Below are 27,063 nucleotides of genomic sequence, written 5' to 3' on the forward strand. Positions count from 1 at the left end.
ACCTATTAGCATTTTTATTGGGTTTTTCAATTGTGCATTCATTAAATAAAACAAAAGTAATCTTTATTTTTTATATTAACACAGCCTTTTTTAACCTTGATCTCTTGTGATAAATATTGATATATGATCCAGCATTTAAAATTTTGTGTTTATTGATAAACAAAATAAGTTGTTTGTAGCATTTTAATGTCCATATCAGTAAAATCCAGATCATCAAAACTTTGATTATCAGAGATGACTTGAGAAGTAGTGGAAATTTATATCTACTTTCATATCAAGCTGTTTCAAACCATTAACCACAAAATTGAATTCTTAAAATATTTTTACCCAGCTTCGGAGAGCCATCTTCAGTTGACAGACAACTGAATTTGACAATTGAATAATTTGGTTAACATCTGTTCAATTCTATTTACAGTTGCATGCCACAGTTGTGTTTGTTTTGTTGTCTCGATCAAGAAAAAATATATATATTTCATGGTCTCAACCAAGACAAATGCAACTGTGGCATGCAACTGTAAATACAATTCATTTGAACCAGAAATGCTCCCCACATATGCAAAATCTGGGATAAGAGCTAGTCAAAATATTATTTCAATCCTATGAATAATGAAATAATATGTACTTAATATAGTCAATGCCTAAATGTGTTGACAAATATTATAGTGCTTCATTATATTACATTATACAAGCATTCACTATTTACTTTAATTTTGAAAATTGTGTATGATACCATTGCCAACTGCAAGTTACGTATAAAATAAAAATGTTAGTTTTAAAATTATAAAGTACTTGCAAAAACAAAGGCCTATTTTAGTATTTATTATATTATTTAAGTATTTAAAATCTATTTTGGTTTTATAAACGTATACTTAAAAAAACAATATATAATAAAAAATATATGTTTTACTATAATCTATGAAGGTTTTTTACAAGAAATCAAACTAATTTCTCCTACACTTTGTAATGGCAGAACTCATTCTGAGAGGAACTAGAAGTTTCAACCTTAATAATATAATAACCTTAGTATAATAATAATAATAATAATATATAATATATATATATATATATATATATATATATATATATATATATATATATATATAAATATATCTTTAAATATTTGTTTAGATTGCAGCTTTAATAAATACCACAACATGAAGTTGAAGTACACTTGTTGTATAAAATCAATATAGGCAACATTGAATTCATAATGGTATAATGGTGGATTCTTAATAGCAAGTAATAAATTCCATTATTTATTAATACAAATTGCAGTATTGTTTAATTTACGTAATCAAACTTATTTGATAAGATAATTAATCTCACAATCTGAAAGATATAATGCTGAGTAAAGGGTACTTAAAGAGGTTTATCATAAATCCTTTTGAAGACATCAATCAAGTTGTATTTGCCGTATTCAATTAAAGATATTTTCTCCTCCAGTTGAACAATATTAAAAGGTAAGTCATACTTCTATGGTTACGTAGGCAATCTAATGTTTAATGTTTCAGCTTATTTGGTAATTCTTTTTTACTTTAAATCCAAGGTAGTAGCTGGGTTTGCAAAGTAAAAAATGAGAAATACACAAAAATGATTCAATAATATTTACCTGAATAGATTTATAAGTATACTTCTGATCTGCTGAAGAATGTACAATATAAATGTTTTAGTTTTACTCTATTTTTTTATATTGTTTTAATATCTTGAAGAAATGAAAAATTGTATGTTTTCTTATAATAATAAGTTATTTGTATGTTATATTTATTTTTTATTTAAATTAAGGGGGAAGGAGTGAGGACCCAAAAACTCCTCTTTTTTTGCCTATACAAGAACATACCCAGTGAGGGCGTCCAAGAGATCCAAACCACCCCAAATTAAAAATTTTGTCACTTAATTTTTTAGTAAACGATTATTATTATTATTTAAATAATTAAGTATTATCGAAATGTACTGCTGAAAGATTGTTCTCAACATTGACAAGGGTCAAGAATTGTAAGGAACAAAATGGGGAGTGAGTGGTGAGCACTTGCCTTACTTTCTCTCCACTACGGGAATACATCCAGTAGTCTTCACCCTCCTAGTTTTTTCTGGCTACATTCTTGTGCCTATTATATATACATTTATAATAATTAAAACTATTTAGACTTGAAACAGTTTGGTATAAATCATTTTTAAACATGCATCACCCAAAAGATATAACAAGAGAGGAGTTTTGAAATATGATCTCTCAACATTAAGTTGCAGACAGTTAAGAGATGTTTAGATAGTTTATTTTGTAGGTACAATATTGAGACTTAATATTTGTAGATTTGTATTATACCTATAGAAATGTGTCTGAATAGAAAAATCTACATATTTATTAATACAATTACGGCCGTAATTCTTAATAGCGTTTTTTTTTTAATTGGCATGGATGTTCTACGAGCAAATACAAGGTCAAGATCACAATGGGTTTAATAGGACCATAGTCTTTTATACACAACTGTTCTAGAACATGATGACTTGTTATTGAATGAATTTGAACCAAAATTGGCATAAACTTCTATGAAAAGAATATTTGTTAAGAAAAGCTCATAAGCTGTTTTGGAGCCAAAGAGTTAGAGTCCTAGGACCAAAACCATTTCATGAACAATAATCCTGGAAGTCTTTGTGTCATAGATCTTAACCCAAGATAGTGGTTTACAGTTTTTTGTTAACTAAATGATGGAGGTCCAGAGCCAAAATCATAGTTTATTCATATAGCTTAAGAGTGCAACGATCTTTTTTATACACAGACCTCATGCTAGGAATTTTGGAATTCAAAGAGGTTTATATGCTGAAATCTTTCAGAAATCAAGACATAACAGTTTCAAACTTTTAGAAGTTGAAAATATCAAGTGGCCAAGCTTAAATTACCCTAGAATAACCAGAGGGTAGGAAAACCCAGATTTCAGAAGTTGGGAGCTTCTACAGACATTAAGATTCCAGACACCAAGAACCAGTACTGTAGAACTCTCAAAAGCTGAAACCTCAAATTAGAGGTATTATCTATAATAGTGAAGTAAATAACCAAGATAGTGGGTGTGCATATATTCCACATATCCCTTACCATCTGTGAAATATATCACAGTAATTTTTTAATATCTGTCACTGAACCTCAAGGAATTTGGATACAAATTTTACATTATTCCCAACAGGAAAATCATACAGAAAACTAATATAAATACCAAAATGTTCTCTATCCTCTATGATGTGGTTATTGCAATAAACCTGAATCTCTGCAGCCTTTTCCATCTCAATGATCCTTGCCATGTTCCAAAATCCTCCTAGAGGAGTGTCATCTATATAAAAAGGAAAAAACGCCCCATTATCTTTTTTGTACCACATATTTTTAAGCAACTTAAGACATCCTTCTCTGCATTGTATCCATCATACTGCACACCTACTCCACATGACATTCTTCTAACTGGAGAGACATACTAAACATAGAAAGAAGTTGTTGTCAAACTAAGGTCATGCTTTGTAGGAGAAATCCTAATGTTTTCATGCTGTATTGTTCGGGCTTTCCATTTGAGGTGAGACTTCTAACATATGCAAATTCCTGAACTGAGACATAGATAATATAAATATCTTCTAATATTACTGAAGTCCACAATAGTAATGTATGAAATTCCAAGCTTTGCATGCTATCCTGTCGCAATGCTCTCGGTATATTCCATAATGTTTCTAATAGGGACATAACGAAGTAACTTAATATGAACATTGAAATATTCCACAGTATCCCTGATATAAATAACTAGCGGGCCCGGCGCGCTTTGCTGCGCATTTCAATAATTTTTTGCAAAAGTTGCCCGCGGCTTCGCACGCAATTTCCCGTTGAAAACAGTACACTATATTCACTTATTCTTTTTCTATCACATTCTAAACATTGCTGAGATAATTGATAGTCGTTCCATCGTGAGCCTCTTGGGCGTATTATGAAGATATGTACCATATTCCTGCCTCTATCTAGCTGTTACCCACGGCTTCGCACGCAAATCTTAAGAACCGAAGTCCTTATATTACTTAGTAAATTTTTTTTTTACTATAATAAATTTTAGATTAAATTAGTTATATCTCCGATGCCACGATTGAGCTTGCTTTGTTGTCTCGATCGAGAGAATATGTACACACGGAGTTTTGAGAACCATACTTCTGTCAAAAAAAAACAACTAAGGTTGATTTTATAACATTCTTTATATTTGTAGCCAACGTAAGATAGTAATTATGATATCTGCATTACTCTTCTGATCAAGCATGAGCATGGTTTATATTAAATAAATATTGCAGTTAAAGGTGAATTTTTACGTCAAATTTGAATTGTATTATCTGGATAGTAAAGTCTATGTTTAACAGTGATTGCAAAAACAGTTTAAACAAAATTTGTCGTTTCTCTTAAGCTTACTCTATGCTTTAAAACTATAAGTGTAATATATGTTTACAAAGAACAGCTGATTAAAAATTTGAAAAGACGTTAACATATGTTTGCTGCAATGCATTTCTTATGGGTATTTCTGTAACCAGTGGGGCGGAATCCTGAATCGGGAAAGGGATGGGCATAGCTTATAAACCTTCTCCGTGGAAAAATACATATACGTACAAATTTTCATCATGATCGGTCCAATAGTTCACGATTCCATAAAGGACAAACATACAAACATTCATTTTTATATATATAGATGGTATTTGTGGAGAAGCAGAAGAATCAGCAGAAAATATATGCCTGGCATAGTGAAATTTGTGTAGTGAAAATGTGTCTAAAGGTTTATTTGTTTTTTAGAAATCTACAGATTTGAGAGGTCAATAGAATTAAGGTTGGCACAGAGATCCTTTTAGGACTAAGTACAGAGTATTTGATGTATTCCTCACAGATAAAAAAGTAACGAAAATATTTAAATTAACTTATATTACATTAACTTAGTTACATTTTCTTAGATTCACATTTACCTTAGTTGGATAATGAAGGCTTCTTTGATGAAAGATTTTTCTCTTCTTTCCCACTCGCTACAAGTTATAAGTTTGTGATAAGCTTGAATGCTCTCTACAGGCTCTGTTTGATCTTTGGAGATGGTTATTCTATGATATATCTACAAGCAGTTTTTTCCAAATTACCATGTATGAGCATGGACTAGAAGTTCCCTATTCAGTTTTCAAAGTTTCCATTTTAAAACTTGCACAAAGTTGTTACTAACCCAATTCTAATACTCTGTTCCAAATGGGTTTAAAAGTCAATTACTTGGATAAGAAATGCACTCGTTCTTTATAGTGAAGAACAATTCTTTACAAATTGTCTGAAGGAAGTGGTGTGCTACAACTCTTTTCTTACACGATAAATAGTTTTTAAATAAGGACAAGATTCTGAATGTGATTGCACTGTCTCAACAGTGTAGGCAGCCTCAACTCTCCTTGGAACCCTGAGTCAATATTATATTGAGTTTGTTTCCCCTTCAAAATATCTGTCTCTTAAAAAGAATATGTATTTATTTTCTTAAAGTTTATTTTATTGATGATTGGTGGTCTGAAAGGATAACATAATTATGAATATTTGTCATCGGTACAGAATACAGCAACAGAAACATGAAGTATCAAGAACCGAAATCTGCCCTCTTCTTCAGGCAGCATACCTTAAAAAACATAAGGTTTCAAAGAAGTAAAAATTAAAAAGTATCATCATATTAATGATCAGGTAATAAAGAAAAATATTGTATTTAAAAACAGTAGCAGAACAGCTATGTGGCAATCCCTCTGAGCTATCTGAACAGGGAAGATTTTGTAAACTTTGTTTTACCTTTAAGAAAAAGTAAAACACAGATATACCGATAAAACATATATGCTTCAGCATGTATGTTGAGTGTCAGGTCTCCAGAATTTCTCTGAGTAGTATGAATGGGTAGGGGTCAGTGATAGGAATCCTTCAATTTTTAACTTATCCTTAAGATGTTTCTAGACATCTCGCCATAAAGACAAGGGTATCCCATTGGAAAACTCTCTATGGGGTTGTCATTACCCCCATAGAGAGTTTTTCTCCACATCACATATTATTGACCTTCATAAAAATACCTAAGGCATCTCACTCCTCAATTGAAGGTGCCTAATCACCCTCTCACTTGTCTGTTCCTTGGCCTGTTGTAGTGAAGAAGAGTAAGCTCCAAGGATATATTTAGTTGGTTAAAGAAATTGAAAAAGAATGGTCCAGTGACAGTTGGGACATTTTTGATCTACAAAGAAAAAGTTGTTACAAAACATCATAATTTTGGAGCAGTTTTAACTATGCAGGTTACCTGTTTAGGTATATGTTTTGATATATTGAAAAATTATTACCATTTAATTGTTTTCAGAATATCCAATAAAGAAGCTATAATGGTTACTACTTCAGTTCAGAATGTGTGTCTGTTGTCTTTGGCATTCCTATCACTCAGTGGGGTCCATGCTCTCTCGAGACTCCAAAGAAGAGATAAACACGGCAAGCTGGGAGTTCCTCTTGTCTCTTCCAGTGATCCTCTCCCTCCAGACCAGTGGTTCACACAAGTACTTGACCATTTTGATCCAACCAATAACCAGACATGGCAGCAGGTAGTGATGGAGGAATTATATTTAAACTTATATTTGTGTTTTAGACTCAGTGGTCATTATTTGTACAACCAGATAACGAATTCTAGAGTAATATTCCTCAGTGACAAGTTTGTTTATATCATTGTATGGTAGATATACCAAGTGGTGACAGACTACTACACTGAAGGAGGAACAGTTATCATGCTATAAATGATTTTCCTGCCAATATTCCTTGTGCATTAGTTTTGTATGCTGATGGTACAACTCTCCTGAATTATAGTGTAGAAGCTTAGATAAGGGAGCTTAGAAAGGGAACTAATAAAGGAGTAATAGCTGGCTTTGAGAAAGGTTCTGGAATGGTTCAAAGCCAATTTATTACTTGTTAACGATAGTGAAATTGAAAAAATAATACTTTCTTTAAATTATACAATTTATGAAGATGTTAAACCTGTCAAGTTATTAAGAATACATCTGGATAGTAGACTGAGTTGACCATCATATCAAACAATTATATAAGAAATTGTCAAGAGTTGTCTATCTATTACAAAAATTAAGAAAATTTATTACCTTATACTGTAAGTGTTAGTTTAAACTTATTATGCTTTTTTCACCTACATTTAAGATATAGAATAACATTTTAGGACAATAATAGTGGTAAATAAAAAAATGACAGAAAAAAACACTGAGAGCTATTAAGAATGTACCTAAAGAGAAATGTTTGTACCAATTTTTAAGAAATTAAAAATAATGACAATTTCAAGTTTGTATATTCAATTTTTGTTTAATGGTGTTAAAGAGTCGTTATGTAATTTGTTAACTAATAAGGAAATTCATTGTTAGTTCACCAAAAAACCCCATATTCTAGATTTACCTACTATCAGACTTGATGAAAGTAGAAGCAGGCACATATATATGAAAGTAAGCTGTTTAACAAATTACTGGAAACAACATGGTCTATACCTAAAAAGATTTAAAATAGTAGTGGAAAGAGGTTAAAAGAAAATGTATTTTTTCTGTTGATAATTTTTGGCCTGTGGTACTAGCACTATTAGTTTTTTCTTATCTATGTTGATATATTATTTTTTATATTTATTTCTGTGTTTGTGTATTAAGTGTGTATATGTGTTGTTATCATAGTTTTAGCATACATTATAGATATATTTATTTAATTATTATAACTTTTTTGTTATTTGTTATTACCTTAGAGGTTACTAATGAGAATTTGACAACTGTCCTTTAGACTTAGAGATTTATATTAAGAAAGTGGTAAATTGTAATTCTGACATTGTGAAGTGCACAATGTATCTAAAGACAATGAAAAATTCTTAATTATTGACTCTGGGCGGGAGGGAGAATGGATGGTGTTGGGCATTTCGGTCAACTAAGCAAAGTAGTATGACAGGCTCTAGGGTTTTATGCATCACTGTGTAAGTTTGTTTATATCATTGTATTGCAGAGATACCAGGTGGTGAAAGACTACTACATTGAAGGAGGACCAGTGTTCATCATGCTTGGAGGAGAAGGAGAGGCCTCAGCAGAGTGGATGGTATTGGGCAACTGGGTCAACTATGCCAAACAGTACAACGCTCTCATGTTTCAAATAGAACATCGGTTCTATGGGAAAAGTTTTCCCACAAGGTACCTCATTTTAAAAGTAACAAATAATAAAAGTAGTGATTAATAAATATAACCAAATATGAAAGCAAGCAATCACATTTGTAACCAATGTTTGTTAATATAAAATACCAAGTATAATCACAAATATACTAGTATATTTTTTAAAATAAGATGTTTATAATGGGTAAAATGTGGAATCGTATTATTGTCTTGTGATGTTAATAGGATTAATTCTACATTCCTCAGAATTTAGGTGCAGAGTTATAAACTTAAGGTGGTTTCTGAAAAAGGCAGTATATATTTGTTTTTATCAGGAAATTTGTGTGGAAGGAATATGCAAGATATTTAAAAATTATTATTGGGGGCTTAATGTGTACCAGAATCCTCTTTTAAACTACCCCTTTATTCTGCATATAGACTAGATTAAGAATCCATACTATCCCTAATATATTCCATTTATCCATCTTCGCTCATCTGACATCTATGGAGGCATAAGTATGTACTTTACTATCTCTAATGTAGTAACTTTAACGTTTATTTAGACTCACTTTAGAGCTTTCACACTTTAGAGAACAATAATTTTGATTTTCGTAAAGAATGAATATGCAAGTTTCAGCTTACAGAGAACTCAGAGCTCAATAGATGATTAGATCACATGCCAAATTGATGTGTCAAGTGCACAGCTAAAAGTCAATATTGTTGTACTACACATCGTACTTCAAGGACACAAACAGATTTAATGACTGATAATCTCATTATCTGACTACATTCAAACCACTCAAGAATAGGAATTCCTATCACTGTCTGGTCATCAATAGCACATAGCATCAATCATAATCTTTTTAAGATTTTCAGCATCTCTCATCACACTTGGTTCTGGGACAAAATTCAAGCATAGGATAAGAACACTTCATTCATTGTGTTGCACACACACCTTTCATGATGATTTTTCACTTTGAGTACTGTGATGAAATTTATGGCACTTGAACAGCAACTTCAGAAATAGACATATAAAATCCATCTTCTCTTGTTGTTCAGTCAAGTTACTGTTGGTTTTAGCATAAACTAACTGAATATACAAGTCACCTCACTGGGATTCTTGGGCGGCATAGTCTGACCATGTTGTTAGAGCAATAACTTAGGTTTGAAGTTTGTTTTTGACAATGGAAGCATTATGAAGAAAACATGAGTTTTCATGTTTTAACTCACGAGTTAAACTCATGTTGACTCATGAGTTATGAGTTTTTTTCTGACATTTTACATTGTTCTGTCATACAAAACCATCTGAATAACATTACAGTGTTCCTGATTTTTTGTATAACTAAAAAATGGCAAATGGCCAGAAAAATACTGTCTCCTTAACAATAACTAAGAGATTTCTATTAAAAAAGTTTAAATTTTTTCTATAACTACAAAATAACTTCAGGCTTGTAAAGTCAACCAACCCTTCTGCAGTTGCTTTATAAATATGAGTTGTTATACATCATCATGAGATAGGATAACGTGAACTCAATAAATGTTCCTCTTATACATTTGAAAGAGGATAGTGTACCGTATATAAATTTTCATATGTTTCAGCGTACTTCTTCAGACATAACATTGAACATATAATGTATAAATATTTACAATGTTCAATATTATGCCTGAAGAAGTGTTTTCGGTATTGCCTGCCCTGTCGAAGATAATGGAGAAGCTGGTTGTTTCACAAATGGTACAATTTCTGGAGTCGGAGAATATCCTTCCAGCCTTACAGTCTGGGTTCAGGAAGGACCATAGTACTGCAACTGCGCTATTGCTCGTTTGTGACGAGTTGCTTCACGCAAGGGCGGATAAGAAAGCATCTCTTCTTGCAATGCTGGACTTTTCACATGCATTCGACTCAATAGACCACAGGATGTTGTTGGCTGTCATGCATTTTTATGGTTTTCGACCAGAGGTGGTTTCTTGGTTTGATTCCTATTTGGTGAATAGGAGACAAAAGGTTAAAATTGGGATGGATTTCTCCTCATCTTTAAGTAGAGTTGCTGGTGTTCCACAGGGAAGTTGCCTTGGGCCCATTCTATTCACCCTGTTTTCCGCCACTATGGGTTCAGACTTGCAACATAGTCGCTTGTATTCATACGCCGATGATGCTCAACTGTGTGTTTCATATGAAGCCGGAAGAGCTGACTCAGCAGTTTCCATTTTGAATGCTGACTTAAGCATTGTCCATGATTGGTCTGAGAGGCATGGGATTAAACTGAACAAGGAAAAGTGTAGTGTGTTGTCGATTCCTTCCAATGTGGGTTCGGAGACAGTGGGTGAGGTGTTGCTTGGCAGTGTCAGACTGAAGGAGTGTGAATCCTCAAAGCTCTTGGGCCTCATGCTTGATAGTGGCCTCACACTATCTGGTCATGTAAGTGCTGTTTGTCGGCGAACACTTGGTCGACTGAGAATGCTATACAAGCATAGGCACATGTTTCCTAGAGAGACCAGGCTTCGCCTTGTCCGGGCTCTTGTGCTCTCTGTGATCGAGTATTGCCTCCCTGTCTATGGCAACATTGTGTCTAAAGGAGATTTAGAAAAATTACAGAGGGTCCAAAATATGTGTGTAAGGTATGTATGTGGTTTAAGAAGGTTTGACCATGTTTCGGAGGCTCGACGATCGCTGGGTTTGTTGACTGTAGCTGATACTTGTACCCTGCGCTCCTCATGCCTGGTTTACAGAATCCTGACCACTGGCAGGCCGGGATATCTGAGAGAAAAACTAAAAAGCAGGTCTCAAGTCCGATCTCGCAGTACTAGACAGGATCAAGTGTTGGAGATGCCTCGCGTTCGCCGTGAATTTGAAAGAAAACGATTTGCGTACTTTGCTCCCAAATTATATAATGAACTGTCCTCCAGTGTAACAGGCCAGGGTGTATCTGAAACGACATACAAAGAAAATATATACAAGTATTCAATGTACAATACAAGGTGATATAGCCATATATAACTGTATGTCTAATAGTATGTTTGATTTATTAATAACTATAAAATAAGCTTTTAATTTTTTAAGAACTATAATAAGACATGAGTCGTTTTGTAAACCAGCAAAATTATTGTTGAAAACCGCTCCAAAATAAAGTCCTTATTTATTTATTTATTTATTTAAGAAGTACGCTGATACGTATTAAAATGTATAAAGGGTTTACCAATATTTGTATATTTGTTATTTTTGTAACAAGAGAATAATAATGATACATAAACCATTTGGCATTTAACCTCAAGATTGAAGACTTTATATATAGGGCCTATAGTATATTGGTGGTATATATACGAGTATATATACCACCAATATATATATATATATATAAATATAAACCAAACCATAAATGGTACAAGTCAGACATATTTCAGTATTGTACAAGTAGCTTTGAACATAGCAATAGTAGAAAAATTAGTTGTGCCGAAAGAGGTGTCATTTGCTACTTCCGGAAAGATATAAAGGCCAAATTAAATTTTTTTAGCTGGTTATTTTTATTCAATATATCTTTGTATTTTAGCGATCTAAGTGTTGAGAACCTGCGTTATCTAACCACTGAACAAGCATTGGCTGATGTTGCATACTTTATTACGGGAATGAATGCCCTGTATAACTTGAGCTCCGACACTAAATGGATTGCATTTGGAGGATCATACTCTGGCAACCTGGCAGCCTGGATCAGATTCAAGTATCCCCACCTCATTCATGGAGCCATGGCTGCCAGTGGACCTGTATTGTCAAAAGTGGACTTTTATGGTAAGAAATCAGTTTGTTCCTTTTTATTTATAAAATTCCTGAATTCAAATGCTGTTTTAAATATTTAGGTATTTTAAAACCAAATATATTTGTGAACAATGTAATTAGATAATATAACACATGTAATATCTTAATTGAAATACTGTAAATTGATTTGTGTATGTATTTGTTTTGTTATTGCTTACATAGAGTGAACACACTATAACTATTTTTATAAATTATAGATTAATATTTAAAAGACTTATACACTACTTAACCTGTGTTTGATTGCCTAACCTTGGTGGGTAGTAGTACACTTTTCAATTCTACTTAGTAACCTTCCCATAAAAGCATGGATAAAACAAAATTCATCACTGTTTACTAAACTATATTTATTGTGTATTTACAAAAATGGCAGCCAACATATAAACTTAATGTCTAAAGTTATTTGGCAAGTTATTAATAGTAAAAGAAAAAACTATCCAAAGTACCTTAGATATAACTTACCATAGAGTAGCAAACCCTAGGAAAGTACTAGGAAAGACTCTAGGAAAGTACCAAATCATCTTAAAATTTCCTTTACTTAGATATCAGATCAAACTCTTAAAATAAACCCTGTAACAATTAATAACCTCACCAACATCATACAAAGATCTGAGTTACTTTCCTTTCTTTCTTTGATGAAGGAGAAATAAAAAACATAATTAAAAGTTTAAAGCCCAAAACCTCAGCTGGACTTGACAAAGTCTCAGCTAAGTTAATAAAACATTATAGGTTTGCTTTCACTAAACCCTTAGTCAAAATAACTAAACTGTCACTGTTAGAAGGCTATTTACCCCCAGCATTAAAAGTTGCAAAGGTGACCCAAGCTTAAAAGTGGCTCTCATCTTGATGCCAGCAACTATCAACCAATATCACTCCTATCAACATTCACTAAGATAATTGAGAGTTGTTGTGGGAAGTTGATATATCATTGCAAGACCACAATATTTTAATGACCCAACATCATGGATTTGTTAAGGAAAGATAAACCACCACAGCAATAAATTGTAAAACTAGTTGAATTTCATTGACTATATTTAAGGAAAAATTTGTGTAACTACTATTATAATAGACTTTAATAAGGCTTTTAATTGGCTATGAAAAAAACAAATGTGAATTATGAGCCGTTACATGATTATCTTATGTATCCCTATGCACAAGTGATGAAACACAAAACATTGAAATATTTCAGTTTTATTGTACACCACCCTCAACCAAGAGATGATTCACACAGATTGTGTAACCAAAATCCACCCAACTCTATAAATGGATGTATGTTACTGATTCTATGAGTTAACTGTATCTGTTGACTGAAGATGGTCCATTTCCGTGAGGCTGAAATATTTCAAGATTTCATCGTGTTAGTACAATTTTTATACTGTGTAAATTGGAAACCTATAGTGAATAAACTTGAGACTTTTCTATAAGTGTTAGTGGTTGTGATATGGTTGACAAAATGCCATCCAAATCTGCAGAAAAGTTAAGCAATATATAAAAGTTTAATTATCTCATTGTCACAGAGTGTTCTATATCACAAAGAACAATAACAACTGCCTTGTCAAATTGTCATTAAATGATTTTCAACTAGCCAATGGGTAAAAATACAGATTGTACTAAACCAGTTATTTAATTTTGTATTAGGCTATATATATTTTTTTTAATGGTACAAATTATCTCCAAATGTACTATATGTACAAAATGTTCTTATAGAGTAAATTAAGAGTTGCATATTTTCTAAACCAAATCAGTATAAATTTGGCTAAAAGTGGAGTTTAAGAGGCTGAATTCTAAATTCTCAGAAAGATGCAAACTGATTATTAGATATAAACTCTTATATAAATCATTAATATTGGTAGATAAAAACTCTGATTGCAATAAAAGGTCACTTGAAACATGATTTCAGTTTGAAGTAAATATTGTAGAAGGGTACCTACTCCAAAAGATTTACCTGATGTCAATAAATGTTATCATATTCAATTAACTTGTTATGTAATAGGGGAGTTACATAATTCACTTGTGTTTATACAATACACTGAAAATATGCAAACAGTTAGTATATTAATTATTATTTTACAAATAATTAGATAGGCATACTATGATGTCAGATCCATACATAGTTAATACAAACAAAATTTTCCTAATCTAAATAGTAAATGGATGGGTAGTTAAAAAGTAATATCAGGCTCAAAATTAAAGTAGAGATATATTATATTTTAAAACTTCCTTAAAGTAAGAGTATTGTGCACATCAAGAGAGGGTATGTTACACCCTCTTGTTAATGATCTGAAAGTATGCCTTGCTCTGTTTAAAAGTTGAGCCTACTTCAAAAAATTAATAGCCAGTTGAATATTTAATCAGATGATTTTACTGTAACCAAAAGTCCATATACTGTATAGTGAATTGTAACTTTTTGATAATCCTGAAAAAAGTTTGTAAAGCTTTTGAAGCATAACATTTTTCTTTGGTCCTGAGGCTTGTTTTGATTTTGCCAGGTCTGAAATCCTGCACTATCCCTCAGCTATAATATATTTCAATATTTTATATAAAAATATAGAATATCTTTTATACAATCAAAATGAATATTTCAGCGATTGTAACAGTAAAAGAACAAATTAATAGGAATATTTGCTGTTTTCAGAATACATGGAAGTGGTGAGAAATTCTTTGGCAACATATGGAGAATCTTGTGTTGAAGCTGTTGAAACCGCAAACAAAATGGTGCTTAAACTTTTGAAAAGCAAGTTTGGTCAGAAAGTTCTTAACTTTTTCTTTAGGTAAGTAGATAATACTGTATTAATTTCAAAATATAATAGTTTTAAAATCAAACATAAGTTTTCTGGAGAGTTAAATAAATTTAAGATGTAATACTCCATAAGAATGGAAATATCATTCAATATTGTAAACATTAAAATTTTTTATTCAAAAGATAAACTATGATCAAGTATTTGCTAAATAATTTTGTAATTTTTAATATTGAAGTTGAAAGTATTGCAAAGTTGTCAACTACAATCAGATTTGTTTGTTATATATTTGTTTGCATTGTATACAATGCGTACAATCAAGATATTATTATGTACGTGTAATATGACTATCAATATTTCATTTATTCAGTCATTTTGACACCTACTGAAAGTTATTAAAATTATGTTTATAGTAAAAAAATATAATGAATTCCAAGGTAAATATTTCTTATGTAATTAATAATCTCTAAAGAACTTCATTAGAGGTAAGAAAATTTAGTTTTTCGATTAGCGAATAAAATAAGCGAATAACGTATATAATAAAATAAACACCATAAGTTTAACAAAATTAAGTATCTGATTCCTAAAAAAGCTTGTAATAAATTAATAATACAAAATGACACATATATCAAGTCTGTAAGTAAAGTCAATAAATATCTATATAATATCAAAGTTGAAAAGTCCTTTTAGACTCACCCGGTATATATATATATATCAAATTTGGGACGCATTAAAAGTATAATATTTGAAATAGGAATGTTAAGAAATATTTATCAATGTCTGAAATGATACTTTACCACCTGATCACAATTTAAAATGCTGTTAAGTTTTTTAAAGATTTAATGAAAAGTATCAATAAAGGTCATATTTTGATCCAGTTGTTTGAGAAATGATTATTAAGTTTATAATGTAATTTAAATGTTGATCAAGTTTTATTTACGTATTTTCTGTGATTCCATTATTGGTCATAATTTAATTAATGCTTTCATGGAGTGCAATTAGATAATGAATGTGCCAGTTATGAAGTTTACTTTTTAAATAATCTAAAGAACAATTTTAATCCAACAATTAGTGATAAAATGTTTTCTTTTTAACTATGCATTTTTCAATGAACTTGTCAGCCAATGATAGAAATCTGAAACTTATTGTGGAAGTAGCATTCTGTTATGTTCCATTTTATCAAGTTTTATCTCATAAATATAGTTCAATTATTTGTTGGATCATGACTTCCATTGTTTGATAACAAAACCATACTTAGTTGTATGATTTATATAAAATTTAAAATGAAGTTATTTATTTCATCAAAACGTTGACCAGTATCATATAAAAACGTGGGTCATAATTACTGTCAACAATAGGTTAAAAGTTATGGCTAATACTATGTTTTCAATATGTTATGCAGAAGTTTTGTATTCTAGTTGAAATGTCTATTGATATTTGTAGGCATGTAGGCATATAATTGCACAGCAAGCAAGCTATGTTTACATTATTTTCCATATAGTCAATTGGATTTCTGATCCTCGATAGAAATAAGCAAATCTATCAGGATCCTACTAAGACATTTCTGGTTTTTAAGTTAAAACTGATTTAAAATACAGGATTGTCTACAACAGCAACCATATGGTATCAGGAGGAAACTATTATAGCTCTTGAAGTAAATTAAGGTTTCATAAGTCAAAGGGTCCAAAAATGAATCAAATATTAATCTTCAAACTCCTCTGCCCCTTTAGCTATTCTAATTAGCAAATATGTATTGAATGTTCCCTAGGTTGTGTGATCCAATCAATCCAAGTATCCAGAATGATGTGTACAACCTGCTGGAGTCAATGGCTGACAACTTGGCTGGAATTGTCCAGTACAACAAAGATAACCGAGCCTTCCGTTCATCTTCCTGGAATATCACCATAGATACTGTATGTGACATTATGACAGACCATTCTCTGGGAAATCCTGTAGTCAGGTAGGGATCAGTTAAACACTTGTTTTGTCATTGTGATATCAGGTAATTAATTGTGTATGATTATGACAAACTATTGAGGAGTTTTATTTCTAGTTATTAGCATTACAAATTTGTTATGTGTTTTAAATCTATTTCAATCATAATATAAATTTGTTTGTGATATCAAATACTTTCCGGAATTATATTGTCCTTTTCTTTGGCACCATATTTGTCAGATACTAATACTGTATATAATATATATTTTCAATTACATTTTCTCACTTAGATATTTGTTAAATTCAATTTAATAAAATTCCATTAAATGCAGGTATGCTGCGGTGAACTCTCTAATGCTGGATGTTTATGATGAACCTTGCCTAGACTACAAGTATGATACTATGATTGAAGAGTTAAGAAACACTTCTTGGTCATCTCAAGGAGGATCTTTTGGAGGTAATATATATAGGGAATAAAACTGAATATTGCTTTTTATAACTTCTGAAACACAACAGGACAGCAATGAGTAAAATTAAGTTAAATTTAAACATAGAAATTGCAATTATTGGGTTGAGTTAAGGAGACCAGGACCATTGTGCCCTTAGTATGTATCTACAGTTTCTCGTTTGTGATGGTTGGTAAATACGTTGAAACTGGTCATAGTCCATTTCAGTTTAGTGATATGATGCAGCGTAAATTGATACAGAGGGTGGAGTCAGGGTGGTGGCTTGCCAGGTAGTCCTTCAAAGGTCTCTTTTATTCTTACAGACAAGTAGGGGATCACTAGACCACATGTTACGTAATATGCAACATTTCATTAAGTTTCTACTAACTTGATACCTTATTTCTCAGTTTAGAACGAAAATTTTGTACAGCCACATGAGAGGTCAGCCTCTCTGATGCTCAACTAAATCACATGCACTATCATTTAAATCAATCTTGTCTATGTATAAATGAAGTTACAGCAAAAGTTTAATGCCCATAGTTTAATTTATTCTCGATGTATAAGTGCTGCCCCACTCATCAATATGCAAATTACCATTATATCCAATCACTAATTCCACACCACTCCTCCTGACATGATCCACCAAAGCAGCTATCTCTCTGGAGGGTGTAGAATTCACCACATGCTTTCATCATATGGAAGATATGATGATGAAAATATCAGGGTTTATCCAGTGCCATTTCCAATTAGTCTGCTGGTGGAAAGATCCCTGGAACAAAATTCCAGAACAGGAATACTGTTCATCTTATTGCTTACAGCAATTCATGCTCTGGCATTATGGACATGGGCACTAACAATTTGAACCCGTGTCATGGAAAGTCCTGATAACTTACCCATAAAATCCAGAGTTCTTGTATCAAGGCCACGTGAAATTTTTCCCTAAAAAGCATCTACATTACACAGCTGAAGCCTCTCTTCTCGCTTGGAGTGTAAAGTCAGCTCCTGTAATCTCAACTGATGCTGACTCTCTGTTTCTTTAATCTTTTTATTTCATAAGCAGATTTCTTTCCATTCAGCCTCCTCCATGCATTGCTCAAGCCAGGTGCCATCAGACACTGCTTATGCAATTTAGAAGAGAGTTTAAGGCCGTAGTCCAGTTCACTTACTTCATATTCTGTATCCATGGACTCAACTTCTGCATTAGCTCAGCCAAGTGCTGAATCTCCATCAGTGATGATTGAATTGATTAGCAGGCAGAGATAAAAAAAACTAGAATACTGGATGCAACTTCCTGCTATAACCGTTCCAGATCGGTTGTTTTTTTTTGTATTTTTCTATCAGACTCCATATGTCCTACGAGTACTGAGAAAATAACATGTCCACTGGTGAGATTTCAGCATTATCAGATAAAACAATTTATGCTTGGGAAATATCAATCTCCCAAGGGCTCCCTTGTTCATGACGCATTATTCCTACGCTATACGTCCCTTAGTCATGGGTTGCTTCATACCATGAGATTGGAGGTTCCCGGTGTATTAAAATGTATATGTGAAGTATGGTTTCGGTCAGACCAGTCAAGACTTAAGATGGCCATGCCCGAACTGACACCTCTATTGCTATGTTCCAAGGACGACTGCCATCACAAAGCACACTTTTGAGGAACCTAACTAGATCCTGCGGTCACTTTGTTAGCGAGCTACGGCTAGCGAAAGATTTTGCCTGATTTTCTAGGAAAGGACGGAAATGAAAGGAAACTGATATTTTTATGGCATAAATATAGTTATTAAATTTATTGGCTTTTATGTAAAATGAACTGAAAAGTTTAATAAAATATGTCCCAGACCTGTAAGACCACCTATTTCTGAGATGTCAAACAAAACATGCAAAATTCGGTTTTGAAAATCACATTTTGTTTAGATTTGAAGTACATTAACTTCATTAAATGGGTAATGAACACACAAACTTTTTAACCAAAACATTTAGAAAATTTAATTCCGAAGAGAATAATGTACAATAGGCTAATAATAAACAAACACAACGTTTAAAACATTAGTGCTTCATTAAGTCAACATGTACGAAAAATGGGACAGAAAATGCAATATCTGTTTCTTAATGAACTAAGAATGGTTGGAAAAAATCCAAGGGGTCCGGACCCCTCCTAAATTTTAAATTTGTTCAATTAATTTTTTAGCAAACGATTATTATTATTTAAATAATTTAGTATTACAGTAGAACCTCGGTTAACCGAGCCTCGCTTAACCGAGACTCCGGGTTAACCGAGGCCGTCCTCGGACGATTTTTTTTTATTTAAAAAGCAAAAGAAACACGCACAAACTACGTACAGTAATGAGCGTTTGGGTGCTCCTTTTATCGCAATACGCACGCTAGCCTGCAATGCGTTAAAACTACTGTACAGTAAATTGTTGGCAACTGTTGTGTTTCCTCGGCCAAATATTTGCGTAGCTTAGCGCTTATCTTTGCCGAATGCATACGGCACTGTCACCCGACACACCGCTCGCCAGAGCAGCTGCAGGTGTTGTAACCCGACACCGCTCGCCGCCGGACCAATGCGAACTGTTTCAATGCCGAGACGCCGACTGAGCCACTCGCTCTCCCCACCACCCCCCCCGATTCGACTCCGTAGCTTATTGCGCATCTAGTGGGCTGTCCTGGTGTACAGCTTCAGCTCGGATGTGTTCGTGCATCATCGGTCTGCCCGAAGACGCCATTTCGTCTCAGTGGCAGTCCTTTGTTTACTTTTACAAGTCAAGTGTCTATCACTGTTTTTTTATGTGTGTTTAAGTGCAGTTACAGTAGGGTGTAAATGAGTGCTAAACGCAAACGTGTCGTTGTGTCCTTAGAGACTAAACTAAATGCGATTCGTCGTCTGGGACAATGGGTTGAGTCAATAAGAACAGTCGCTAAAGACTTGGGTGTTGGTGAGGTTACCGTCGGAGATTGGAGGAGGAAGAGGGCTGAGTTAGAAAAAATGGGGTGCTCAGAGCTTAAATTCCAATTGCAATTCAGAGAGAAAAACGTTTTAAAAAGTGTGAGTATGAAAAAAACTTCCGAGGCTTTATTCTTATGGTTTTCGGAAATGAGAGCAAGGGGAAGTCCAATAAGTGGGCCTATTTTGCAGGCAAAAGCGCTAGATTTCCATAAATCTTTTGGCGATGGCGATGAACCTTTTACATACCGCTAGTTCCGGGTGGTTAATGCGATGGGAAGAACCGTTATGGAGTGCGGCAACTTAATATATCTGGGGAAAAACTTTCAGGTAATGAAACTGATGTGAACAGTTTTTGAAGAAAAAATAAGAAAATTGATTTTGAGTGAGGGTCTTACATCCGATCAAATATTCAACTGTGATGAGACAGGCCTTAACTTCAGAATGTTGCCCTCAAAAACTTTAGCCAGTCAGCAGGAAACATCAGCTCCTGGGTATAAGAAATCTAAAGATCGAGTTACAGTTTTAGGATGTGCCAATGCTGCAGGGAAGTTTGAAACTCAAACCAGTTGTAATAGGCAAGTATAAAAAGCCACGTGCTTTTAAAAATACTAATGTGGACACATTTCCCAGCACATACACAAACCAGAAAAACGCATGGATGGACTCGCGCGGATTTTCAAACAATGGTTTTTTGAGGAATTCGTTCCAGTCGTTGAAGCTTTCTTGGAGAACAAAAAACTCCCTCGCAAGGCCCTTCTTATTCTTGACAACGCTTCGTCCCATCCAGATGCTGATGAGCTAGTCAGCGATGGCATTAGAGCCTTATTTTTGCCTCCAAACGTTACTGCCCTCATCCAGCCTCTAGACCAGGGAGTTCTAGAAAACTTTTAAGCGAAACTACAAAAAGAGGCTGCTTAGAAATCTACTGGAGAAGCTAGAGGACGGGCTGGGTGTCACTGAATGCTCTCAAGTTAATCACAATGAAAAGATGTTGTCTACTGGGTGTCAGAAGCTTGGGATAACGTTAGGGAGGGACACTATAAGAAGGTCATGGCGCAAACTTTTCGGAATTGAAAAGGCAAGCCGCCAAGAGACAGCTGCTCCTGAAAACCAGCCAAGAGCATGTCCTCCTGAAAATGAAGAGCTTGTGAATCTTTGTAACCACCTTCCAGTGGCTGAGCCCATCAGTGCAGAGGACATCAGTGAATGGATCAATGGAGATGAAGGATCAGGCCCTAACTGATGACGTGATTATCCAGATGCTCAACCAACCAGAAGATGATGACAAGTAAGTTTTTGATTTTTTATTTATGCAAAATTTTAACATAAAAACATAATCCAACATCAATTTTTTAACACAACTACAGTATATTTGTTACACTTTAGTTAAATGTTGCCCATTCATCAATCCAAAACTAATTTCATACCAATTCCAACTGCTGCCTTTTGATTGCGTTACGGTTACGTAAAACAAAAGTTTTTTTTACAGCGATGAACCTGATGGGGCGACTGAGAAAATATCACATACAGAAGGTCTAAGAACGATCGAGGGAGCACTGGCATACATTGAACAACAAGAAACCGCAACAACAAACGATTTAGTTTGGGCTTGCGACGGCTGGCGCAAACAGGGCGGCTAGCCAAAGATCCTCTAATCTAAGTCAAAAAAACAATAACTGATTTCTTTGGGAAAAAAGATTAGCTTACTTTGTTTATTTTTGTACAATGTACAGTAAATTAATTTTCATTTCTTTGATTTAATTTTGTAAACAGGAATACTGTACTGTAACTAAACTTCTGTACATTGTGTAGCCTATATCATACGTATTTCAGTTGTGCAATAAATTGAGTGTATATATTAAAACAGTGTTTAGTATTGTGAGTGTTACCGTTTTCCTCTCACGTTTTATTGCGTACTAATAACATTCTTGTACTAATAAACTAAACAACAGTTCAGTTAATAACTTTTGTTCATGTTTTAGTATATCTTGAGCTATTTTTAGCCCCGGTAACGATTTTTAGGTTACGTTCCGTGTTATCCGAGGTTCGCCGTATCCGAGGTACCCTCGGTCCCAATATTACCTCGGTTAACCGAGGTTCTACTGTACTGACATAGTACTATTGGAAGATCGTTCTCATCATTGAAAAGGGTTAAGAACTTTTTATGAACAAAATGAGGAATGAGCGGTTGACTGCACTTGCTTTACTATCAGTCCTCTTGACCTCCAAAATTAATGTATATAGCTTAACTAATATAGATCATAATAGTTAATTTGGTGTTAATCACTACACTGGACAAGAGTATTTACTTTCTATATGTAATATATATTATGTCAGTCTTTATGTAATGAGGGGTTTGCCAGTGATATATGCTGATAAAATCTTCCACTAAAGACTGAAAGGAAACTGTCTGTGATTAGTAGCAAGACTGTAAAGAATATTTGACTTGAATTTTAGGACTAAAAAGTACTGAATCAAGATAGCCATATTGTAATTTTAATCGAATATTGTATTTTCAGAGCGTCAGTGGATGTATCAGACCTGCACTGAATTCGGATTTTACCAAACGTCCGAAAACAAACAAGAATTTTTTGCCAGCGATTTTCCTCTCCAATTCTTCTTACAGCAGTGTACTGACATTTATGGGGATGCGTAAGAATATTTTATCCATACAAATAAAACTATGAAATTATCCAATTTTGTTTTAAACAAATAATGTAGCAAGTAGTGTAAAACAATGTAAGTAAGTGCATATTTGAAATGTTTGCAACTTTTTGTCAATGAGTCTGCAGTTTACCACATTCTTCATCACCTTCTTTCCATTTTCAAATAATAGACCAAAAAATATGAACTTGATGTATTACTTCCATATAAAATCTGATTAAGTAAACATATTTGATTAACTATTAGAAATAAATTTATGGGTGACGTTTTTCTGAAAGAAAATAAAATTATTTAACGCATTTGAAATGTTTGAAATGTACTCGTATTATATTTAAATATTGTAGTGATGGTACATGCAGTATTGCTTTAATTACTTTAATTATTGGGTGGATAATTTTGTAAGTTATATATTGATACTACACAAGATAATGTAATATTGAATGCCGTATATTGAATACATGTTAAAAAAGAATTTAGGGGACATTTATACTAATTAAGTAGACTATTTTAGAATTTTTATTTCTTATCTGGATTTCATAGGTTTAATGAGCAAATGGTGAATGCTGGAGTATACAGATCCAACATCATATATGGTGGATTGGACTTGAAGGCTACTAGAGTTGTCTACGTTCATGGAACTATAGACCCTTGGCATGCTCTTGGAATCACATACACTAGGATCCCTGAATCTCCTGCTATACTTATAAATGGTAAATTTCCTATTAACGTATTTATTGTGAACACAAAAATAGTAATAAACAGTAGTTACAATAAATACCCAGAAATTATTATAGAAGTAAATACATATCAGTATTGATAATAGATCATAATTTATCTACAATTTCAACTTAAAAATAATGAATTTGACTCTTCCAATTTCAAATTTTAAACTATACTTCATAGTAATAATGAGTACTGTTTCCACCATGCTCATATTCAATTTTGTCAAAAGAAATTCTTAACTACAGTCTGAGAATATGACACAGAACCTGAGAATTAAAAACATTTGTTTTTAAACAGTTAAAAAATCTCAATAAAAATAATGTAGAAGCGGCATAAATTGTTAGAGTTGTACATGAGTTACGGTCATCTTCCTTCACATAATGGCTGATCTACAACACAACCTTAAAAGGACAATTTTGTTATTATTCAACATCATAAAAACTACCATACTTCTTTAAAAATATTCTCTTGAACACAATTTATTGTATTCAATGCTTCACAGCCACATTGTTATATGCATAAAAAAGCTGTTTTGTTAATTGTATTTTATCAGTAAATATTTTATTCTGGAGTAATGGGATAGGATTGATTTGAGGATTGCTGTTTTCCATATCACTATAAGTCACCATAGAACTGCTGTGGGAAGTCAGTTACATCAGAGTCCAAAAAATCCCTTTGGGGTCCTTAGAATCACAAAATGGAACAACAACATGGAATGATATGCAGAGTTGTAGTATTCTTGCAATGATCATAACGTACTTCACAGATGATAGGAAAGTATGAGTTTTCATGTTAATGGTCTCAGTGACATCACTATTGGATTGAGTGACATCACTATAAAAATCTATTTTGCATTAACAAGGCAGGATTGAATGCAGAGATTAGAATTTTCCCAATCATTACAAGACATATCGGAGTTAATGTGGGAAGCTTTTTACTTTACATTAGGGTTCCAAATAATACTCTTGTGGGAGTCCTTTAAATGAAACATGACATGCAGTAATGAGACAGAATAATATCTACTGTTCCAGCTATTATACTATCATTTACCTTACTGATGGCAAGAAATATTTCAGTATGACAGTATGGAATAAGTCAAGGTTCTTTAATCTTGATTAAATTAATTCTACATTAAGAATCAGCATATTTCTAATAATATACCTACTAAATAAAGTCACCAAATGTTGAGTTTTAGTCCATGAACATTTATATATATTTCTAATTACAGGAGAGAATACACAATAGTCAGTAAAAATTAAAAAATATATTTTTAAATAAAAATAAACACAGTGCAATACTTGCAGTAAAGTGGAGAAACTAAAAAGTAATTATGTGCAATTCAAATATAGAACATGTTCATATCAAACAAGTTTAAAAGGATCCGGTTGTATAGAACATGGTCTTATGAATTAAATGATGTTATTGGTTTACTTCACTGATAAGGCAGATAGAATACATTTATTTAGTATTTATGGGGGTAGTTACTTTTATAGAGGGTACAGCCACTTATCTACATAAACACATAGTATAATAATATGTATTGTACATTCATTGAACACAATGGCCAATGCAGTGTACATATCAATGTTCAACTATAGAATGAATCCATTACTGTGATGTAAAGTTCTAAATCTAAAATTTTCCTTTCATTACTTATGAAACAATAAATATTATATTTAAAAGGACTCTAATAAGGAGGATATGTTTAAAATGTATAACTATAAAATAAATTGTCTAATATAAGTGTCTCCTAAAATTTGATCCTGCTTTAAAAATTTGTGTGGTATATAAGCATTGAGGACTTTTATATTGTAAAATTAACACTATTTTTTACTTTTTAGGTCCTTATTTTTAGTTCAAGTATTGAAATGAGTTTTGATTTTAAAATTATATTATTGTTATATTATAAGCGAAGGGGTCAAAACCACACTCAGATAAAAAGTTGGACCTCTTGAATGTGTGGGAATTCGTCAGCTGATTGCAAAGTTAAAGTCCGTTGGTTGTCTGCCTGTCATGGACCACTTCACAACTGACTTCTCTGTTACAGTTCCATCTGTCTGTTTTAGCTGAGTTTGTAATAAATATATTTATTTTTATCTTATTTCTTATGATAATATTTTAATGTTAAAAACCAATATAAACATGCTTTAAATTATTTGGAATTTTCAATTCAGTATTTAAAATAACAAATTTGATAGGATGGTTAACAATTAATGGCAATAAAATTCCGGATCGATCAATCCAGCATTGACTGGTTTATGCAGGCATAAAAAAGTACTTTCTGTTAAATAATGTCATTAACATTAATATTTCATATAAATGTATACTGTTATTACATTTATTTCATGTGTAAAGGTACTGCACATTGTGCCAACATGTACCCTCCAAGTAGCTCGGACCTCCCAGCACTTACAGCAGCAAGACAGGAAGTTGGGACTCTCATTGGACAATGGCTTCAAGAAAATTAATTAGTTCTGGTTTTTATTTTATTGTACTTCAATATTGTATTTAAATAAGGTTAACATAAATACATTCACATTTGGAACATACTTTTATTAAATTATCTAACTACAAATCTTATCTCAAATTAGTTATATAATTTATTTAAAATAATTGTTTAAATATTCCTGCCACTAAAATTATATAAATATTTGTTCATTCAATTAGAAAAGACTGCATGTACATCTTCTGAAGTTTATGTTGTGTTTATCTGATTGTATTTTAAGAATTTCTACTATATATGTAGATTATAACCATTCATTAAAAGTCAATAATATTCCAGATGATTGTTCCATTATAATATTTTTGTTGTGCAGTGCTAAGAACTACCAAAAATTTTTAGACCATTTCAGAGTACATTTTAATACTTTGTAAAGGCTAATATTTAATTTGAAATGAAAAAGACCATTTGTAAAGATGACAAAACAACTAATGAACAAATATTAGGAATATAATGTTCATAAAGATTTCAAATTACAGACAAATGGATATTATAGACAATGTTATTTGTGTTCTACATTTATTAATTAAAAGCTATAAATTAAAATACAGTATATGTGTAATGGATACCAAAATAGTACCTGAACAGCAATCTTATGCAAACAAACCACTGTTTAAAATGAATTAATTTTTTTGAATTGAACTGATAAAATGACCTCAACTCTCGTAAGTGATAAGAACAAAATTAAGATACTCTGTGGAAAATTAGCTCAGCCTCCTATATGCTCAGCCAAATCCTATGGACAGAAATTGACCATTATTAATTTCAATATGTAAATAAAGCTTCATGTAAAATTGTATGTCAGTTTAGTTTTGAGATTTCATGTAGACACACAGATTTGAATTTTTACAATCCTCTGAGTAATAAACTTCACTAATGCTCAGCCATTAAGAAAAATCCAAATCCAATTCTGGACATTGCTTAGTTAACTATAATTATGAATAATTTTATATGTAATAAAATGATTTAAGACAGAAAAATGATATAAATATAGTTATGTCACAAAAAGTAAAAAACCCTGTTTCAAACATATGTTTCTCTGCTGAGTTAAATTTCTAACAGCATTGACTAATATGACGTATTTTATCCATATTCAATATTAACTGTATTGCATAAAACGGATTATATATTTTCTT

General features: G+C 32.4%; 1 protein-coding gene across 1 annotated transcript; it reads left to right on the plus strand.

The window, feature by feature from the left end:
• Positions 1–1,358: 1,358 nt before the first annotated feature.
• On the plus strand, positions 1,359–26,478 carry LOC124359173 (putative serine protease K12H4.7). The gene is made up of 10 exons (XM_046811690.1): positions 1,359–1,460; positions 6,357–6,591; positions 8,027–8,208; positions 11,712–11,947; positions 14,607–14,742; positions 16,478–16,669; positions 16,977–17,101; positions 22,560–22,692; positions 23,245–23,414; positions 25,783–26,478. The coding sequence occupies exons 2-10, from the start codon at positions 6,379–6,381 to the stop codon at positions 25,893–25,895; spliced, it is 1,500 nt and encodes a 499-aa protein (XP_046667646.1). The 5' UTR covers positions 1,359–1,460; positions 6,357–6,378; the 3' UTR covers positions 25,896–26,478.
• Positions 26,479–27,063: the final 585 nt, after the last annotated feature.

Source organism: Homalodisca vitripennis, chromosome 4 (genome assembly GCF_021130785.1).
Source record: "Homalodisca vitripennis isolate AUS2020 chromosome 4, UT_GWSS_2.1, whole genome shotgun sequence".
Classification (NCBI taxonomy): domain Eukaryota; kingdom Metazoa; phylum Arthropoda; class Insecta; order Hemiptera; family Cicadellidae; genus Homalodisca; species Homalodisca vitripennis.

What these genes read in the sequence shown, in the direction of transcription:
- LOC124359173 (XM_046811690.1), top strand. Translation starts at nt 6,379, where the DNA reads ATGGTTACTACTTCAGTTCAGAATGTGTGTCTGTTGTCTTTGGCATTC. An exon ending in GGGAAAAGTTTTCCCACAAG is followed by an intron (nt 8,209 to 11,711) that starts GTACCTCATTTT and finishes TTTGTATTTTAG; the next exon opens with CGATCTAAGTGTTGAGAACC. An exon ending in TCCTGCTATACTTATAAATG is followed by an intron (nt 23,415 to 25,782) that starts GTAAATTTCCTA and finishes TCATGTGTAAAG; the next exon opens with GTACTGCACATTGTGCCAAC.